We start from the raw sequence: 19,572 nt of genomic DNA, 5'->3' as shown, positions 1-19,572 counted from the left end.
GGGCTGTGGGGCCGGGCTGTAGGGCTGGGTTACGGGGCCGGGCTGTGGGTCAGAGCTGTGGGGGCTGGGTTATGGAGCTGGGTTATGGGTCAGAGCTGTGGGGCCGCGCTATGGGGCCGGGTTATGGGGCCGGGTTATGGGTCAGGGCTATGTGGCTGAGCTATGGGGCTGCGCTATGGGGCCGGGCTGTGGGTCAGGGCTGTGGGGCTGGGCTATGGGGCTGGGTTATGGGGTCGGGTTATGGGGCCGGGCTATGGGTCAGGGCTGTGGGTCACAGCTGTGGGGCCAGGTCATGGGGCCGGGCTGTGGGGCCGGGTTATGGGGCTGAGCTATGGGGCCAGGCTATGGGGCTGGGTTACGGGGCCGGGCTGTGGGTCAGGGCTGTGGGTCCGGGTTATGGGGCTGGGTTATGGGTCAGGGCTATGGGGCCAGGTTGTGGGTAAGGGCTGTGGGTCCGGGTTATGGGGCCGGGCTGTGGGGCTGGGTTATGGGGCTGAGCTATGGGGCTGGGTTATGGGGCCGGGTTATGGGGCCGGTCTATGGGTCACAGCTGTGGGGCCGGGAGGAGGGGGCGGCCTCGGGGTCCCCGTTCCCCCTCCAGCGCCTTTTTATAGCCGTTCCCATCCCCGTTGCCATGGCAACCACGCGGTTGCCAGGGAGGAGCCTGGCAGCGCCCACGCGCCCCACGACACCCCCCACCCCCCCCAACCCCCCCCCCCAACCCCCCCCCAGCGCCGCGGGCACCGGCCCCGCCCCATGGAACCCCCCCCCAGCCCCACGGGTGGGGACCCCAGCCCCACAGATCCCCAGCGCCCCACAGATGGGGACCCCAGCCCCACAGATCCACATCACCCCATAGATCCCCATTGCCCCATGGAGCTGCATCACCCCACAGATGGGGATCCCAGCCCCACAGATCCCCATCACCCCACAGATGGAGACCCCAGCCCCACAGAGCCTCAGTGCCCCACAGATGCAGCCCCCAGCCCCACAGATCCCCAGCGTCCCAGGGATGGAGACCCCAGCCCCATAGATCCCCATCACCCCATAGATCCCCATTGCCCCATGGAGCTGCATCGCCCCACAGATGGGGACCCCAGCCCCATAGATCCCCAGCGCCCCAGGGATGCAGCCCCCAGCCCCACAGATCCCCATCACCTCAGGGATGGAGACCCCAGCCCCACAGATCCCCAGCCCCACGGGTGGGGACCCCAGCCCCACAGATCCCCAGCACCCCAGGGATGCAGCCCCCAGCCCCACAGATCCCCAGCGCCCCACAGATGGGGACCCCCAACCCCACAGATCCCCATCACCCCACAGATGGGAACCCCTGCCCCACAGATCCCCATCACCCCATAGATCCCCATTGCCCCAGGGATGGAGACCCCAGCCCCACAGATCCCCAGCACCCCACAGATGGAGACCCCAGCCCCACAGATCCCCAGCCCCACGGGTGGGGACCCCAGCCCCACAGATCCCCATCACCCCAGGGATGGGGACCCCAGCCCCACAGATCCCCAGCGCCCCAGGGATGGAGACCCCAGCCCCACAGATCCCCAGCACCCCATAGATCCCCATTGCCCCATGGAGCTGCATCGCCCCACAGATGCAGACCCCAGCCCCACAGATCCCCAGCGCCCCAGGGATGCAGCCCCCAGCCCCATAGATGTGGACCCCTGCCCCATAGATCCCCATCACCCCATAGATCCCCATTGCCCCATGGACCTGCATCGCCCCACAGATGAGGACCCCAGCCCCACAGATCCCCAGCACCCCACAGATCCCCATCATCCCACAGATGGGGACCCCAGCCCCACAGATCCCCATCACCCCATGAGTGGGGACCCCAGCCCCACAGATCCCCATCATCCCACGGATGGGGACCCCAGCCCCATAGATCCCCAGCGCCCCAGGGATGCAGCCCCCAGACCTATAGATGTGGACCCCAGCCCCACAGATCCCCAGCACCCCAGGGATGCAGCCCCCAGCCCCACAGATCCCCATCACCCTACGGATGGGGACCCCAGCCCCACAGCTGCATCCCAGCCCCACAGATCCCACCCCACTGAACCTCATTTTTCCTCCCCATCCCCCCATCTCCTGGGCGCTAACGAGCCCCCACCCCCTCCTTCCCCACCCCATAACGAGCCCCCATCCCCTACACCCCCCCTTCCCCACCCCATAACAAGCCCCCATCCCCTTCCCCACCCCATAACGAACCCCATCCCCTTCCCCACCCCCTACACCCCCCTTCCCCACCCCATAACAAGCCCCATCCCCTTCCCCACCCCATAACGAACCCCCATCCCCTTCCCCACCCCATAACAAGCCCCCATCCCCTTCCCCACCCCATAATGAGCCCCCACCCCATAACAAGCCCTCACCCCCCTTCCCCACCCCCTTTCCCACTCCCTACACCCCCCTTCCGCACCCCATAACAAGCCCCCATCCCCTTCCCCATCCGCTACATCCCCCTTCCCCACCCCATAACAATACCCCACCCCCTTCCCCACCCCTCCTACCCCTTCCCCACCCCAACCCCAACACTCACCCCTCCCTCCCTCCCTCCCCACAGGTGGAAACCCCCCACCACCACCAACCACCTCCCTCCCTCCTCTCCCTCTCCCTCCCTCCTCCTCCTCCTCCTCCTCCTCAGCGATGGCGGCTCAGCGGGCGGCCGTGGTGGCCGCCATCCTCTTGGCGAAACCCTGTTGCCCGGAGCCCCTTCTAGAAGCCAACGGAAGCACCTTCTGCCAAGGCTCCAACCGGTGCCAACCCGGCGTCCTCCTGCCCGTTTGGCAACCGGACAACCCTTCGCTGGGCGATAAGGCGGCGCGGGCCATCGTCTACTTCGTCGCCATGATGTACATGTTCCTGGGGGTCTCCATCATCGCCGACCGCTTCATGGCCTCCATCGAGGTGATCACCTCCAAGGAGAAAGAGATCACCATCACCAAAGCCAACGGGGAGACCAGCGTGGGGACGGTGAGGATCTGGAACGAGACGGTCTCCAATTTAACCTTGATGGCTTTGGGGTCTTCGGCCCCGGAGATCCTCCTCTCCGTCATCGAGGTGTGTGGCCACAACTTCCAAGCTGGAGAACTGGGACCTGGGACCATCGTAGGGAGCGCGGCCTTCAACATGTTCGTGGTCATCGCCGTCTGCGTCTACGTCATCCCGGCGGGGGAGAGCCGGAGGATCAAGCACCTGCGGGTTTTCTTCGTCACGGCTTCCTGGAGCATCTTCGCTTATATTTGGCTCTACCTCATCCTGGCTGTCATCTCCCCCGGGGTGGTGCAGGTTTGGGAAGCCCTCCTCACCCTCATCTTCTTCCCTGTCTGCGTGGTTTTCGCTTGGGCGGCCGATAAGCGGCTCCTCTTCTATAAATACGTCTACAAACGGTACCGGGCTGATCCCAGGAGTGGGATCATCATCGGGACGGAAGGAGATCTTCCCAAAGGGATTGAGATGGATGGAGGGTTCCCCACCACCACCACCACCACCACCACTACTATGGAGAGGAGGGATGTTCTAGAAGGTTCCAACGCATCGCCAGCCTTACCCGCCCCCACCCCTGAGGAGAAGGAGCTGGATGAGAGCCGGCGGGAGGTGATCCAGATCTTGAAGGACCTGAAGCAGAAACACCCAGAGAAGGAACTGGACCAACTGGTGGAGATGGCCAACTACTACGCCCTCCTCCACCAACAGAAGAGCCGGGCTTTTTACCGCATCCAAGCCACGCGGTTGATGACCGGCGCCGGCAACATCCTGAAGAAACACGTGGCCGAGTTCTCCAAGAGATCATCCGCCCTCTTAGAGGTGCCTTCGGAAGAAGGGGAGGAGGAGGAGGAAGGAGAAGGCTGCAGCAAGATCTTCTTCCAACCTTGCCTCTACCACTGCTTGGAGAACTGCGGGGCGGTGACGCTGTGGGTGGCTTGTGAGCAAGGAGGGGAGGCCAACCACACGTTCTACGTGGACTACAAGACGGAGGATGGCTCGGCCAAGGCTGGGTCGGACTATGAGTACAGCGAGGGGACGTTGATCTTCAAGCCTGGGGAGACCCAGAAGGAGCTGAAGATCGGCATCATCGACGATGACATCTTTGAGGAGGATGAGCACTTCTTCGTGCGGCTCCTCAACCTCCGCGTGGGCGACGCCGAGGGGATGTTTGAGGCTGACTCGGCTGAGCACCCCAAAGGGAAGTTGGTGGCCCCTTTGGTGGCCACGGTGACCATTCTGGATGATGACCACGCCGGCATCTTCACCTTCCAGGAGCGGTTGGTCCACGTCAGCGAGTGCCAAGGGACGGTGGAGGTGAAGGTGGTGAGGAGCTCCGGGGCCAGGGGGACCGTTCTCCTGCCCTACCGGACGGTGGAAGGGACGGCGAGAGGTGGGGGGGTCGACTATGAGGATGCCTGCGGGGAGCTGGAGTTCCGGAATGATGAGACGGCGTGAGGATTGGAAGGGGGGGAGAGGGGAGGGGAGGGGAGGGGTGGGAGGAGGGGAGGAGGGAGGGATGGATGGACGTGGGGAGGGAGGGAGGGATGGGAGGAGGGAGGGAGGGAGGGATGGATGGACGTGGGGAGGGAGGGATGGGAGGAGGGAGGGAGGGAGGGATGGATGGACATGGGGAGGGAGGGATGTGGGGAAGGAGGGAGGGATGGACGGGGGAGGGAGGGATGTGGGGAGGGAGGGATGGACAGGGGGAGGGAGGGAAATGGGGAGGGAGGGACAGATGGACATGGGGATGGAGAGAGGGACAGATGGACATGGAGAGGGAGGGATGGACATGGAGAGGGAGGGATGGACATGGGAATGGAGGGATGGACATGGGGAGGGAGGGATGGACATGGGGATGGAGGGAGGGAGGGACAGATGGACATGGGGAGGAAGTGATGGAGGGAGGGATGGACGGGGGAGGGAGGGAAATGGGGAGGGACATGGGGATGGAGGGAGGGACAGATGGACAAGGGGATGGAGGGATGGATATGGGAATGGAGAGAGGGAGGGAAGGATGGACAGATGGACATGGGGAGGGAGGGACACAGGGAGGGAGAGATGGACATGGGGATGGAGGGATGGAGGGAGGGATGGACATGGGGAGGGATGGAGGGAAGGATGGACAGATGGACATGGGGATGGAAGGAGGGAGGGAGGGGTGGAGGGACAGATGGACGAGGGGATGGAGGGAGGGAAGGATGGAGGGAGGGATGGACAGATGGTCATGGGGAGGTATGGACATGGGGATGGAGGGATGGAGGGAGGGGTGGAGGGATGGACAGATGGACAGGGGGATGGATGGAGAGATGGGAGATGGACACGGGGGGGGTGGATGGACGGAGGCAGGGATGGAGGGAGGGATGGACAGATGAACATGGGGAGGGATGGAGGGACGGGGGGGACGGGGGGAGGGAGGGATGGACAGCTGGACATGGGGATGGAGGGATGGATGGACAGATGGACAGGGTGACATGGGGAGGGATTGATGGAGAGATGGAGGCATGGAGGGATGGATGGATGGATGGATGGATGGAGGGATGGGGGGATGGAGGGATGGATGGAGGGATGGAGGGATGGATGGAGGGATGGAGGGATGGATGGAGAGATGGAGGGATGGAGGGATGGGGGGGATGGAGGGGTGGATGGAGAGATGGAGGGATGGGGAGATGGAGGGATGGGGGGATGGGGGGATGGAGGGGTGGATGGAGAGATGGAGGGATGGGGAGATGGAGGGATGGGGGGATGGGGGGATGGGGGGATGGAGGGATGGATGGAGGGATGGGGAGATGGAGGGATGGATGGAGGGCCATCCAGCCAGCCCCTCCATCCTCCTCCCCCGACCCCGCGGGGCCGGTGGGGGTGTCAGCGCCCCGTGTCCGTGTGTCCGTGTGTCCCCCCCATCCCCAGGAAGACGCTGCAGGTGAAGATCGTGGACGATGAGGAGTACGAGAAGAAGGACAACTTCTTCATCGAGCTGGGGCAGCCCCGCTGGCTCAAGCGCGGCATCTCGGGTAGGGGCGGGGCCAGGGAGGGGGGCGGGGCCAATGGGGGCGGGGTCAATGGGGAGGGGTCAATGGGGGAGGGGCCAAGGGGGGGAGGGACCCAGGGGGAGGGTCAAGAGGGGTTGGGGGTCGTCGATAGGAGGGGTGGTGGCGTCTCCCCGACGACGTCTGCTCTGTCCCCACAGCTCTTCTGCTGACCCAAGGTAGGAGCCTTCGGCCTCGCTGGCGGTGGGGATGTCATCGGGGATGGCATGGGTGGTGACGTCATCAGTGGCGGTGGCGGTGGTGGTGGTGTCATTGGTGGCGTCATCATCATTGTCATGGGTGTTGATGTCATCACTGACATCATCATCATCATCTCATGGGTGTTGACATCATCATCGTCATCGTCATGGGTGTTGATGTCATCACTGGCATCATCATCATCATCTCATGGGTGTTGACGTCATCATTGGCATCATCGTCATTGGCATGAGTGTTGACATCATCATCATCACCATCATCATCATCATGGGCATTGACGTCATCATTGGCATCATCATCGTCAGTGTCACGGGCCTTGATGTCATCATCATCATCATCATGGGTGTTGATGTCATCGTTGGCATCATCATCATCATCATCATCATGGGTGTTGACGTCATCGTTGGCATCATCATCATCATCATCATCATCATCATCATCATCATGGGTGTTGACGTCATCGTTGGCATCATCATCATCATCATCATCATGGGCGTTGATGTCATCGTTGTCATCATCATCATCATCATCATCATGGGTGTTGACGTCATCATCATCATCATCATGGGCGTTGACGTCATCATCATCATCATCATGGGCGTTGATGTCATTGTTGATGTCATCATCATCATCATCATGGGTGTTGACGTCATCATCATCATCATCATCATGGGCGTTGACGTCATCATTGGCATCATCATCATCGTCATTGTCATGGGTGTTGACATCATCATCATCATCTCATGGGCATTGATGTCATCATTGGCATCATCATCATCATCATGGGTGTTGACGTCATCATCATCGTCATTGTCATGGGCCTTGATGTCATCATCATCATCATCATCATGGTCGTTGATGTCATCATCATCATCATCGTCATGGGCATTGACATCATCACTGACATCATCATCACCACCATCTCATGGGCGTTGACGTCATCGTTGGTGTCGTCGTCATCATCATCATCATCATCATCATCATCATCATCATCATCATCATCATCATCATCATCACGGGTGTTGACATCATCGTTGTAATCATCATCGTCATCGTCATGAGCCTTGACATCATCATCGTCATGGGCATTGACATCATCATTGGCATCATCATCATCATCATCTCATGGGTGTTGATGTCATCGTTGGCATCATCATCCTCATCATGGGCATTGACGTCATCACTGACATCATCATCATCCTCATCATCATGGGCATTGACATCATCATCACCATCACCATCATCATCATCATCACCATCATCTCATGGGCGTTGACGTCATCGTTGGTGTCATCATCATCATCATGGGTGTTGACGTCATCATTGTCATCATCATCGTCATTGTCATGGGCCTTGACGTCATCATCATCATCGTCATGGGCATTGACATCATCATTGGCATCATCATCATCATCATCATCATGGTCGATGATGTCATCATTGGCATCATCATCATCATCTCATGGGTGTTGATGTCATCGTTGGCATCATCATCATCATCATGGGCATTGACATCATCAGCATCACCATCACCATCATCATCATCATCATCATCATCATCATCATCATCATCTCATGGGCGTTGACGTCATCATTGGCATCAACATCATCGTCATGGGCATTGACATCATCATTGGCATCATCATCATCCTCATCCTCATCCCTGTCACCATCATCGTCGTCATCATCATCATCATTGACATCATCCCCATCGTTGACGTCATCATCGCTGTCATCATCCTCCTCCTCCTCCCCCCCACCTCCATGGCCACCACGTGACGGTGGCTCCTGCTGTCCCGGTGCCATTGGCCCCCCCCACCCCATGTCCCCCCCACCCCACGGTGTCCCCCCCATGGTGTCCCCCTGGTGTCCCCCCCATAGTGTCCCCTCCCACCCCACGGTGACCCCCCCATGGTGTCCGCCCCCCACCCCATGTCCCCCCTCCACCCCACCCCCTGGTGTCCCCCCACCCCGCGGTGTATTCCCCCACCCCACAGTGTCCCCCCAGCCCATGGTGTCCCCCCGGTGTCCCCCCATGGTGTCCCCCCCCACCCCATGTCCCCCCACCCCACGGTGTCCCCCCATGGTGTCGCCTCCATAATGTCCCCCCCCCACCCCATGGTGTCCCCCCACGGTCTCCCCCCCCACAGTGTTCCCCCCCCCGCCATGGTGTCCCCCCCACCCCACGGTGTCCCCCCACGGTGTCCCCCCCCCATAATGTCCCTCCCACCCCACAGTGTCCCCCCCCGGTGTCCCCCCACCCCACGGTGCCCCCCCACCCCATGATGTCCCCCCCACCCCATGGTGACCCCCCACCCCATGATGTCCCCCTCACCCTCTGGTGTCCCCCCCATGGTGTCCCCCCACCCCACGGTGCCCCCCCCTGGTGTCCCCCCCCGGTGTCCCCCCACCCCCTGGTGTCCCCCCACCCCATGATGTCCCCCCCACCCCTCGGTGTCCCCCCATGGTGTCCCCCCCACCCCCCGGTGTCCCCCCCATGGTGTCCCCCCCACCCCATGTCCCCCCTCCACCCCACCCCACGGTGTCCCCCCCCACGGTGTCCCCCCCCCATAATGTCCCCCCACCCCACGCTGTCCCCCCATGGTGTCCCCCCACCCCACGGTGACCCCCCCATGGTGTCCGCCCCCCACCCCATGTCCTCCCTCCACCCCACCCCATGGTGCCCCTCCCCCGGTGTCCCCCCACCCCATGGTGTCCCCCCCATGGTGTCCGCCCCCCACCCCATGTCCCCCCTCCACCCCACCCCCTGGTGTCCCCCCACCCCGCGGTGTATTCCCCCACCCCACAGTGTCCCCCCAGCCCATGGTGTCCCCCCGGTGTCCCCCCATGGTGTCCCCCCCCACCCCATGTCCCCCCACCCCACGGTGTCCCCCCATGGTGTCGCCTCCATAATGTCCCCCCCCCACCCCATGGTGTCCCCCCACGGTCTCCCCCCCCACAGTGTTCCCCCCCCCGCCATGGTGTCCCCCCCACCCCACGGTGTCCCCCCACGGTGTCCCCCCCCCATAATGTCCCTCCCACCCCACAGTGTCCCCCCCCCGGTGTCCCCCCACCCCACGGTGCCCCCCCACCCCATGATGTCCCCCCCACCCCACGGTGACCCCCCACCCCATGATGTCCCCCTCACCCTCTGGTGTCCCCCCCATGGTGTCCCCCCCACCCCACGGTGCCCCCCCGGTGTCGCGCAGCGGACGGTGACCGCAAGCTGTCCGCGGAGGAGGAGGAGGCGCGGCGCATCGCCGAGATGGGCAAACCCATCCTGGGGGAGAACTGCAAGCTGGAGGTCATCATCGAGGAGTCCTACGACTTCAAGGTCACCTGGGGGGCACCTGGGGGTCTGGGGGGGCACCTAGGGGGGGGGACATGGGGTCCTGGGGGGTCACCAGGGGTCCTGGGGGGGTGACATGGGGTCTAGAGGGGTGAGAGGGGCAGGGTCTGCAAGCTGGAGGTCATCATCCTGGAGTCCTACGACTTCAAGGTCACCTGGGGGGCACCTGGGGGGGCACCTGGGGGGGTGAGTTGGGGTCCTGGGGGGTCACCAGGGGTCCTGGGGGGTCACCAGGGGTCCTGGGGGGTAACAGGGGCAGGGTCTGCAAGCTGGAGGTCATCATCCTGGAGTCCTACGACTTCAAGGTCACCTGGGGGGCACCTGGGGGTCTGGGGGGGCACCTGGGGGGGGGGACATGGGGTCCTGGGGGGGTCACCAGGGGTCCTGGGGGGTTACCTGGGGTCCAGGGGGGGTGAGAGGGGCAGGGGCTGCAAGCTGGAGGTCATCATCGAGGAGTCCTACGACTTCAAGGCCACCTGGGGGGCGTCTGGGGGGCCTGGGGGGGGGTCCTGGGGGGTCACAAGGGGTCCTGGGGGTGTCACCAGGGGTCCTGGGGGGGATGACATGGGGTCCTGGGGGGTGACAGGGGCAGGGTCTGCAAGCTGGAGGTCATCATCCTGGAGTCCTACAACTTCAGAGTGACCTGGGGGGACACCTGGGGGCCTTGGGGGTCACCTGGGGGGGTGACATGAGGTCCTGGGGGGGTTACCTGGGGTCCTGGGGGGGTTACCTGGGGTCCTGGAGGGGTTACCTGGGGTCCAAGGGGGGTGACAGGGGCAGGGTGTGCAAGCTGGAGGTCATCATCCAGGAGTCCTACGACTTCAAGGTCATATGGGGGGCACCTGGGAGTCTGGGGGGGCACCTGGGGGGGTGACATGGGGTCCTGGGGGGTGACATGGGCAGGGTCTGCAAGCTGGAGGTCATCATCCTGGAGTCCTACGACTTCAGGGTGACATGGGGGGCACCTGGGGGGTGACAGGGGGTCCTTGGGGGGTGAGTTGGGGTCCTGGGGGGTGACCTGGGGTCCTGGGGGGTCACCAGAGGTCCTGGGGGGGGTGACCTGGGGTCCTGGGGGGGTCACCAGAGGTCCTGGGGGGGTCACCTGGGGTCCTGGGGGGTGACCTGGGGTCCTGGGGGGTCACCAGAGGTCCTGGGGGGGGGTGACATGGGGTCCTGGGGGGTGAGCTGGGGTCCTGTGGGGTGAGCTGGGGTCCTGGGGGGTCACCTGGGGTCCTGGGGGGGTGACAGGGGGTCCTGGGGGGTGACCTGGGGTCCTGTGGGGTGACCTGGGGTCCTGGGGGGTGAGTTGGGGTCCTGTGGGGTGACCTGGGGTCCTGGGGGGTCACCAGAGGTCCTGGGGGGGTGACAGGGGGTCCTGGGGGGTGACCTGGGGTCCTGGGGGGTCACCAGAGGTCCTGGGGGGGTGACAGGGGGTCCTGGGGGGTGACCTGGGGTCCTGGGGGGTCACCAGGGGTCCTGGGGGGTGAGTTGGGGTCCAGGGGGGTCACCTGGGTTCCTGGGGGGTGAGCTGGGGTCCTGGGGGGTCACCTGAGGTCCTGAGGGGTGACCTGGGGTCCTGGGGGGTGCCCTGGGGTCCTGGGGGGGTGAGCTGGGGTCCTGGGGGGTCACCAGAGGTCCTGGGGGGGTGACAGGGGGTCCTGGGGGGTCACCTGGGGTCCTGGGGGGGTGAGCTGGGGTCCTGGAGGGGTCACCTGGGTTCCTGGGGGGTGAGCTGGGGTCCTGGGGGGTGCCCTGGGGTCCTGGGGGGTCCTGACACCCCCTCCCTGGCCGCAGAACACGGTGGACAAGCTGATCAAGAAGACCAACCTGGCCATGGTGATCGGGACCCACTCCTGGAGGGAGCAGTTCCTGGAGGCCATCACCGTCAGCGCCGGTGGGGACCCCCCCACCCCACCCCACACCCACCCCACACCCACCCACACCCCACCCCCAGACCCCCCGGGCACCCCACACCCACCCAGACCCCAACCCCAGACCCCCCCGGCACCCCACACCCACCCACACCCCACCCCCAGACCCCCCGGGCACCCCACACCCACCCACACCCCAACCCCAGACCCCCCTGGCACCCCACACCCACCCACACCCCAACCCCAGACCCCCCCGGCACCCCACACCCACCCACACCCCAACCCCAGACCCCCCGGCACCCCACACCCACCCACACCCACCCCCTGGATCCCCCTGGCACCCCACACCCACCCACACCCCACCCCCTGGATCCCCCTGGCACCCCACACCCACCCACACCCCAACCCCAGACCCCCCTGGCACCCCACACCCACCCCACAGGCCCCCCTGGCACCCCACACCCACCCAGACCCCACCTCCCGGACCCCCCTGACACCCCACACCCACACACACCCACTCCCCCGGACCCCCCCTGGCACCCCACACCCACCACCCCAAGGACCCTTTCCATTGGGGTCCCACCACCCTGGTCCCACCCCCCTGTTCCCACCCCCACCCCAAGGACCCTTCCATTGGGGTCCCACCCCCCTGGTCCCATCCCCACCCCAAGGACCCTTCCCATTGGGGTCCCACCACCCTGGTCCCACCCACACCCCAAGGACCCTTCCCATTGGGGTCCCATCCTCATCCCAAGGACCCTTTCCATTGGGGTCCCACCCCCCTGTTCCCACCCCAAGGACCCTTCCCATTGGGGTCCCACCCCTCTGTTCCCACCCCAAGGACCCTTCCCATTGGGGGTCCCACCCCCACCCCAAGGACCCTTCCTGTTGGGGTCCCACCCACCCTGTTCCCACCCACCCTGTTCCCACCCCCACCCCAAGGACCCTTCCATTGGGGTCCCACCACCCTAGTGCCACCACCCCCACCCCAAAGCACCCTTCCCATTGGGGTCCCACCACCCTGTTCCCACCCCCACCCCAAGGACCCTTCCATTGGGGTCCCACTCCCCTGGTCCCACCAACCCTGGTGCCACCCCCCCTGGTCCCACCCCCCTGGTCCCACCCCACTGGTCCCTCCCCCACCCCAAGGACCCTTCCCCTTGGGGTCCCACCCACCCCATTGCTCCCACCCCCACCCCAAAGCACCCTTCCCATTGGGGTCCCACCAGCCTGGTCCCACCACCCCCACCCCAAGGACCCTTCCCACTGGGGTCCCACCCCCCTGGTCCCACCCCCACCCCAAAGACCCTTCCCCTTGGGGTCCCACCCCCCTGGTCCGTCCCCCACCCCAAGGACCCTTCCCATTGGGGTCCCACCCCCCTGTTCCCACCCCCACCCCAAAGACCCTTCCCCTTGGGGTCCCACCACTCTGGTCCCACCACCCCCACCCCAAGGACCCTTCCCATTGGGGTCCCACCCCCACCCCAAAGCACCCTTCCCCTTGGGGTCCCACCCATCCCATTGCTCCCACCCCAAGGACCCTTCCCATTGGGGTCCCACCCCCCTGGTCCCACCCCCACCCCAAAGACCCTTCCCGTTGGGGTCCCACCTCCCTGGTCCCACCCCTCTGTTCCCACCCCCACCCCAAAGACCCTTCCCATTGGGGTCCCACCCCCCTGGTCCCACCCCACTGGTCCCACCCACATCCCAAGGACCCTTCCCATTGGGGTCCCACCCCCACCCCAAAGACCCTTCTCGTTGGGGTCCCACCCCCCTGGTACCACCCCAAGGACCCTTCCCATTGGGATCCCACCCCCACCCCAAAGACCCTTCCCCTTGGGGTCCCACCCACCCCCCTGGTCCCACCCCCACCCCAAAGCACCCTTCCCATTGGGGTCCCACCCCCACCCCAAGGACCCTTCCATTGGGGTCCCACCCCCCTGGTCCCTCCCCCATTCCAAGGACCCTTCCCATTGGGTTCCCACCCCCCTGTTCCCACCCCCACCCCAAAGCACCCTTCCCCTTGGGGTTCCCACCCCCACCCCAAGGATCCTTCCCATTGGGGTCCCACCACCCCATTGCTCCCACCCCCACCCCAAGGACCCTTCCCGTTGGGGTCCCACCCCCCTGGTCCCACCAACCCTGGTGCCACCCCCCCTGGTCCCACCCCACTGGTCCCTCCCCCACCCCAAAGACCCTTCCCATTGGGGTCCCACCCCCCTGGTCCCACCCCCCGGTCCCTCCCCCACCCCAAAGACCCTTCCCCTTGGGGTCCCACCACCCTGGTACCACCCCAAGGACCCTTCCCATTGGGGTCCCACCCCCACCCCAAAGACCCTTCCCCCTGGGGTCCCACCCACCCCATTGCTCCCACCCCCACCCCAAAGACCCTTCCCATTGGGGTCCCACCCCCACCCCAAGGACCCTTCCCGTTGGGGTCCCACCACCCTGGTCCCACCCCCCTGGTCCCACCCCCCTGTTCCCGCCCCCACCCCAAGGACCCTTCCCATTGGGGTCCCACCCCCACCCCAAAGCACCCTTCCCCTTGGGGTCCCACCCACCCCATTGCTCCCACCCCAAGGACCCTTCCCATTGGGGTCTCACCCCCCCTGGTCCCACCCCCACCCCAAAGACCCTTCCCGTTGGGGTCCCACCTCCCTGGTCCCACCCCTCTGTTCCCACCCCCACCCCAAAGACCCTTCCCATTGGGGTCCCACCACCCTGGTCCCACCCCCCTGGTACCACCCCCACCCCAAAGACCCTTCCCATTGGGGTCCTCCCACCCCAAGGACCCTTCCCATTGGGATCCCACCACCCTGGTCCCACCCCCACCCCAAGGACCCTTCCATTGGGGTCCCAACCCCTGGTACCTCCCCCACCCCAAAGACCCTTCCTCTTAGGGTCCCACCCCCAACCCAAAGACCCTTCTTATTGGGGTCCCACCCCCCTGGTCCCACCCCCACCCCAAAGACCCTTCCCATTGGGGTCCCACCCTCATCCCAGGGACCCTTTCCATTGGGGTCCCACCCCCCTGTTCCCACCCCCCTCCCCCAAAGCATCCTTCTCATTGGGGTCCCACCCTCATCCCAAGGACCCTTCCCCTTGGGTTCCCACCCCCCTGGTCCCACCCCCACCCCAAGGACCCTTCCCATTGGGGTCTCACCCCCACCCCAAAGCACCCTTCCCCTTGGGGTTCCCACCCACCCCACCTGATGTCTGGCGGGGCCGCCCTTCCTCCCAGGGGAGGAAGAGGAGGAAGAGGACGGGCGGGAGGAGCGGCTGCCTTCCTGCTTCGACTACGTGATGCACTTCCTGACGGTGTTCTGGAAGGTTCTGTTCGCCTGCGTGCCCCCCACCGAGTACTGCAACGGGTGGGCGTGCTTCGGCGTCTCCATCCTCCTCATCGGCGTCCTCACCGCCCTCATCGGCGACCTGGCCGCCCACTTCGGCTGCACCGTGGGCCTCAAGGACTCGGTCAACGCCGTGGTCTTCGTGGCGCTGGGGACCTCCATCCCTGGTGAGGGGTGGGGGGTGGGGGGTGAGGGGTGATGGGTGGGGGTGGGGGGTGATGGGCAATGATGGGGATGATGGGTGGGTGATGATGGGTGTTGGGCCATGGGGGGCGTTGGGTGATGGACAAGGGTGGGGGATGATGGGTGTTGGGTGATGGACAAGGGTGGGGGATGATGGGTGTTGGGTGATGGGCAATGGTGGGGATGATGGGTGGGGGGTGATGGGTTGGGGGTGATGGGTGGGGGGTGATGGGCAAGGGTGGGGGGTGATGGGTGGGGGATGATGGGCAAGGGTGGGGGATGATGGGTGTTGGGTGATGGGCAATGGGGGGGATGATGGGTGGGGGGGTGAGGGGTGGGGGGTGATGGGGAGATGGTGGGTGATGGACAAGGGTGGGGGGTGATGGGTGGGGGGTGATGGGTGATGTTGGGTGATGGGTGGGGGATGATGGGTGGGGGGGTGATGGGTGGGGGATGATGAGTGTTGGGTGATGGACAAGGGTGGGGGGTGAGGGGTGGGGGCTGATGGGTGATGGGGAGATGGTGGGTGATGGGCCATGGGGGGTGGGGGGTGATGGGCAAGGGTGGGGAGTGATGGGTGGGGGGGTGATGGGCAATGATGGGGATGATGGGAGGGGGGTGATGGGCAATGGTGGGGGGTGATGGGTGGGGGGATGATGGGTGGGGGGTGATGGGTGGGGGGTGATGGGTGATGGGGAGATGGTGGGTGATGGGCCATGGGGGGTGTTGGGTGATGGACAAGGGTGGAGGGTGATGGGTGGGGAGGGATGGGTGGGGGGTGAGGGGTGGGGGGTGGGAGGTGGGGGGTGATGGGGAGATGTTGGGTGATGGGCAAGGGTGGGGCGTGAAGGGTGGGGGGTGATGGGTGATGGGCAAGGGTGGGGGGTGGTGGGTGGGGGTGATGGGTGATGTTGGGTGATGGGCAATGATGGGGGATGATGGGTGGGGGGTGATGGGTGATGGACAAGGGTGGGGGATGATGAGTGATGGGTGATGGGCAATGGTGGGGGATGATGGGCAAGGGTGGGGGGTGATGGGTGTTGGGTGATGGGCAATGATGGGGATGATGGGTGGGGGGTGATGGGTTGGGGGTGATGGGTGGGGGGTGATGGGCAAGGGTGGGGGGTGATAGGTGTTGGGTGATGGGCAATGGTGGGGATGATGGGTGGGGGGTGATGGGTTGGGGGTGATGGGTGGGGGGTGATGGGCAAGGGTGGGGGATGATGGGTGGGGGGTGATGGGTGGGGGATGATGAGTGTTGGGCGATGGACAAGGGTGGGGGGTGATGGGTGGGGGGTGATGGGCAATGGTGGGGGGTGATGGGTGGGGGATGATGGGCAAGGGTGGGGGGTGATGGGTGTTGGGTGATGGGCAATGGTGGGGGGTGATGGGTGATGTTGGGTGATGGGCAATGGTGGGGGGTGATGGGTGATGTTGGGTGATGGGCAATGATGGGGATGATGGGTGGGGGGTGATGGGTGTTGGGCCATGGTGGGTGTTGGGTGATGGGCAGTGGTGGGGGGTGATGGGTGGGGGGTGATGGGCAAGGGGGGGGGGGGTGGGTGGGGGGTGATGGGTGGGGGGTGATGGGTGTTGGGTGATGAGCAATGGTGGGGGGTGATGGGTGGGGGGCGATGGACAAGGGTGGAGGGTGATGGGTGGGGGGCGATGGGCAATGATGGGGATGATGGGTGGGTGATGATGGGTGTTGGGCCATGGGGGGCGTTGGGTGATGGGCAAGGGTGGGGGATGATGAGTGTTGGGTGATGGACAAGGGTGGGGGGTGATGGGTGGGGGGTGATGGACAAGGGTGGGGGGTGATGGGTGGGGGGTGATGGACAAGGGTGGGGGGTGAGGGGTGGGGGGGTGAGGGGTGGGGGGTGATGGGGAGATGGGGGGTGATGGGCAAGGGTGGGGGGTGATGGGCAATGGTGGGGGATGATGGGTGGGGGGTGATGGGTGTTGGGCCATGGTGGGTGTTGGGTGATGGGCAATGGTGGGGGGAGATGGGTGGGGGGTGATGGGCAAGGGTGGGGGGGTGGGTGGGGGGTGATGGGTGGGGGATGATGGGTGTTGGGTGTTGGGTGATGGGCAATGGTGGGGGGTGATGGGTGGGGGGCGATGGACAAGGGTGGAGGGTGATGGGTGGGGGGCGATGGGCAAGGGTGGAGGATGATGGGTGGGGGGTGAGGGGTGGGGGTGGGGGGTGAGGGGTGTTGGGTGATGGGCAATGATGGGGATGATGGGTGGGTGATGATGGGTGTTGGGCCGTGGGGGGCGTTGGGTGATGGGCAAGGGTGGAGGGTGATGGGTGGGGAGGGATGGGTGGGGGGTGAGGGGTGGGGGGTGGGAGGTGGGGGGTGATGGGGAGATGGTGGGTGATGGGCAAGGGTGGGGGGTGATGGGCAATGGTGGGGGATGATGGGTGGGGGGTGTTGGGTGTTGGGCCATGATGGGTGTTGGGTGATGGGCAGTGGTGGGGGGTGATGGGTGGGGGGTGATGGGCAAGGGGGGGGGGGTGGGTGGGGGGTGATGGGTGGGGGGTGATGGGTGTTGGGTGTTGGGTGATGAGCAATGGTGGGGGGTGATGGGTGGGGGGCGATGGACAAGGGTGGAGGGTGATGGGTGGGGGGCGATGGGCAAGGGTGGAGGATGATGGGTGGGGGGTGAAGGGTGGGGGTGGGGGGTGAGGGGTGGGGGGTGATGGGCAATGATGGGGATGATGGGTGGGTGATGATGGGTGTTGGGCCGTGGGGGGCGTTGGGTGATGGACAAGGGTGGGGGATGATGAGTGTTGGGTGATGGACAAGGGTGGGGGGTGATGGGTGGGGGGGTGAGGGGTGGGGGGTGATGGGGAGATGGGGGGTGATGGGCAAGGGTGGGTGATGATGAGTGTTGGGTGATGGGCAATGGTGGGGGGTGATGGGTGGGGGGCGATGGGTGTTGGGTGATGGGCAATGATGGGGATGATGGGTGGGGGGTGAGGGGTGGGGGGTGATGGGGAGATGGTGGGTGATGGGCAAGGGTGGGGGGTGATGGGTGGGGGTTGATGGGCAATGGTGGGGGATGATGAGTGGGGGATGATGGATGATGGGGAGATGGTGGGTGATGGGCCATGGGGGGTGTTGGGCGATGGGCAAGGGTGGGGGGGTGATGGGTGGGGGGTGATGAATGTTGGGTGATGGGCAATGATGGGGATGATGGGTGGGGGATGATGGGTTGGGGGTGATGGGTGGGGGGTGATGGGTGATGGGCCATGGGGGTGTTGGGCGATGGGCAAGGGTGGGGGGGTGATGGGTGGGGGGTGATGAATGTTGGGTGATGGGCAATGATGGGGATGATGGGAGGGGGCTGATGGGCAATGGTGGAGGGTGATGGGTGGGGGGATGATGGGTGGGGGGTGATGGGTGGGGAGTGATGGGTGATGGGGAGATGGTGGGTGATGGGCCATGGGGGACGTTGGGTGATGGGCAATGGTGGGGGGTGATGGGTGGGGGGGTGAAGGGTGGGGAGTGATGGGTGTTGGGTGATGGGCAAGGGTGGGGGGTGATGGGTGGGGGGTGATGGGTGGGGGGTGTGGGGGGATAGGTGACACCAACACCCCCACCCCACCCCCTTTCCACACCCATCACATACCAACACCCCCCAACACCCCCAATAACACCCCCTCAACCCCCAATAACACCCCCCAACACCCCCAATAACACCCCCTCCCCACCCCACCCCACAACATGTTGTGTCGGGGGGGCTGGGTGACACCAACACCCCCAATAACAACCCCCCACCCCCACCCCACCCAACCCCCTTCTCCCCCCCCCCCCAACATGTTGTGTAGGGGGGGGCTGGCTGACACCAACACCCCCAATAACACCCCCTCCCCACCCCCCCCCATTCTCCCTCCTCCCTCTGTGTTCCCCCCCCCATTACCCCCCCCATTACCCCCCCCACACCCCCCCATACCCCCCTCCCCAGACACCTTCGCCAGCAAGGTAGCGGCCTTGCAGGACCAGTGCGCCGACGCCTCCATCGGCAACGTGACGGGTTCCAACGCCGTCAACGTCTTCCTGGGCCTAGGGGTGGCCTGGTCGGTGGCCGCCATTTATTGGGCGGCCCAAGGCCGGGACTTTGAGGTTCAAACGGGGACCTTGGCCTTCTCCGTCACCCTCTTCACCATCTTCGCCTTCGTCTGCATCAGCGTCCTCATGTACCGGCGACGGCCCCACATCGGGGGGGAGCTGGGGGGGCCCCGCACCCCCAAACTCCTCACCGCGGGCCTCTTCTTCGGCCTGTGGTTGCTCTACATCCTCTTCGCCAGCCTCGAGGCCTATTGCCACATCAAGGGGTTTTGAAAGGGGGGGTGTTAAGGTCTAAACAACCCCCCCACACACGCTACATACCCCCCCGAACCCACTACATAACCCCCACCCCACTTCTAAGGGGTTTCCTGCCCCCCCCCCCACTCCTAAGGGGTTTTCTGCCCCCCCCCCCCACTCCTAAGGGGGGTTTCTTACCCCGCCACCCACTCCTAAGGGGTTTTCTCCACCCCACCTACTCCTAAAAGGGGTTTTCTCCCC

General features: G+C 64.9%; 1 protein-coding gene across 1 annotated transcript; it reads left to right on the top strand.

Annotated features, from left to right (window-relative positions):
- Positions 1 to 2,658: 2,658 nt before the first annotated feature.
- SLC8A2 (solute carrier family 8 member A2) lies at positions 2,659 to 19,347 on the top strand (the record flags this gene model as incomplete). The annotated part of the gene is made up of 7 exons (XM_084280961.1): positions 2,659 to 4,451; positions 5,908 to 6,011; positions 6,188 to 6,205; positions 9,455 to 9,579; positions 11,389 to 11,488; positions 14,707 to 14,982; positions 18,971 to 19,347. 7 exons carry the CDS (start codon positions 2,659 to 2,661, stop codon positions 19,345 to 19,347), a joined length of 2,793 nt encoding a protein of 930 aa, XP_084137087.1.
- Positions 19,348 to 19,572: the final 225 nt, after the last annotated feature.

The sequence above is a fragment of the Gallinula chloropus genome (genome assembly GCF_964237585.1).
Source record: "Gallinula chloropus genome assembly, contig: HAP1_SCAFFOLD_626, whole genome shotgun sequence".
NCBI classification, from domain to species: Eukaryota; Metazoa; Chordata; class Aves; order Gruiformes; family Rallidae; genus Gallinula; species Gallinula chloropus.
This window is presented reverse-complemented; position numbering and strand designations above follow the sequence as displayed.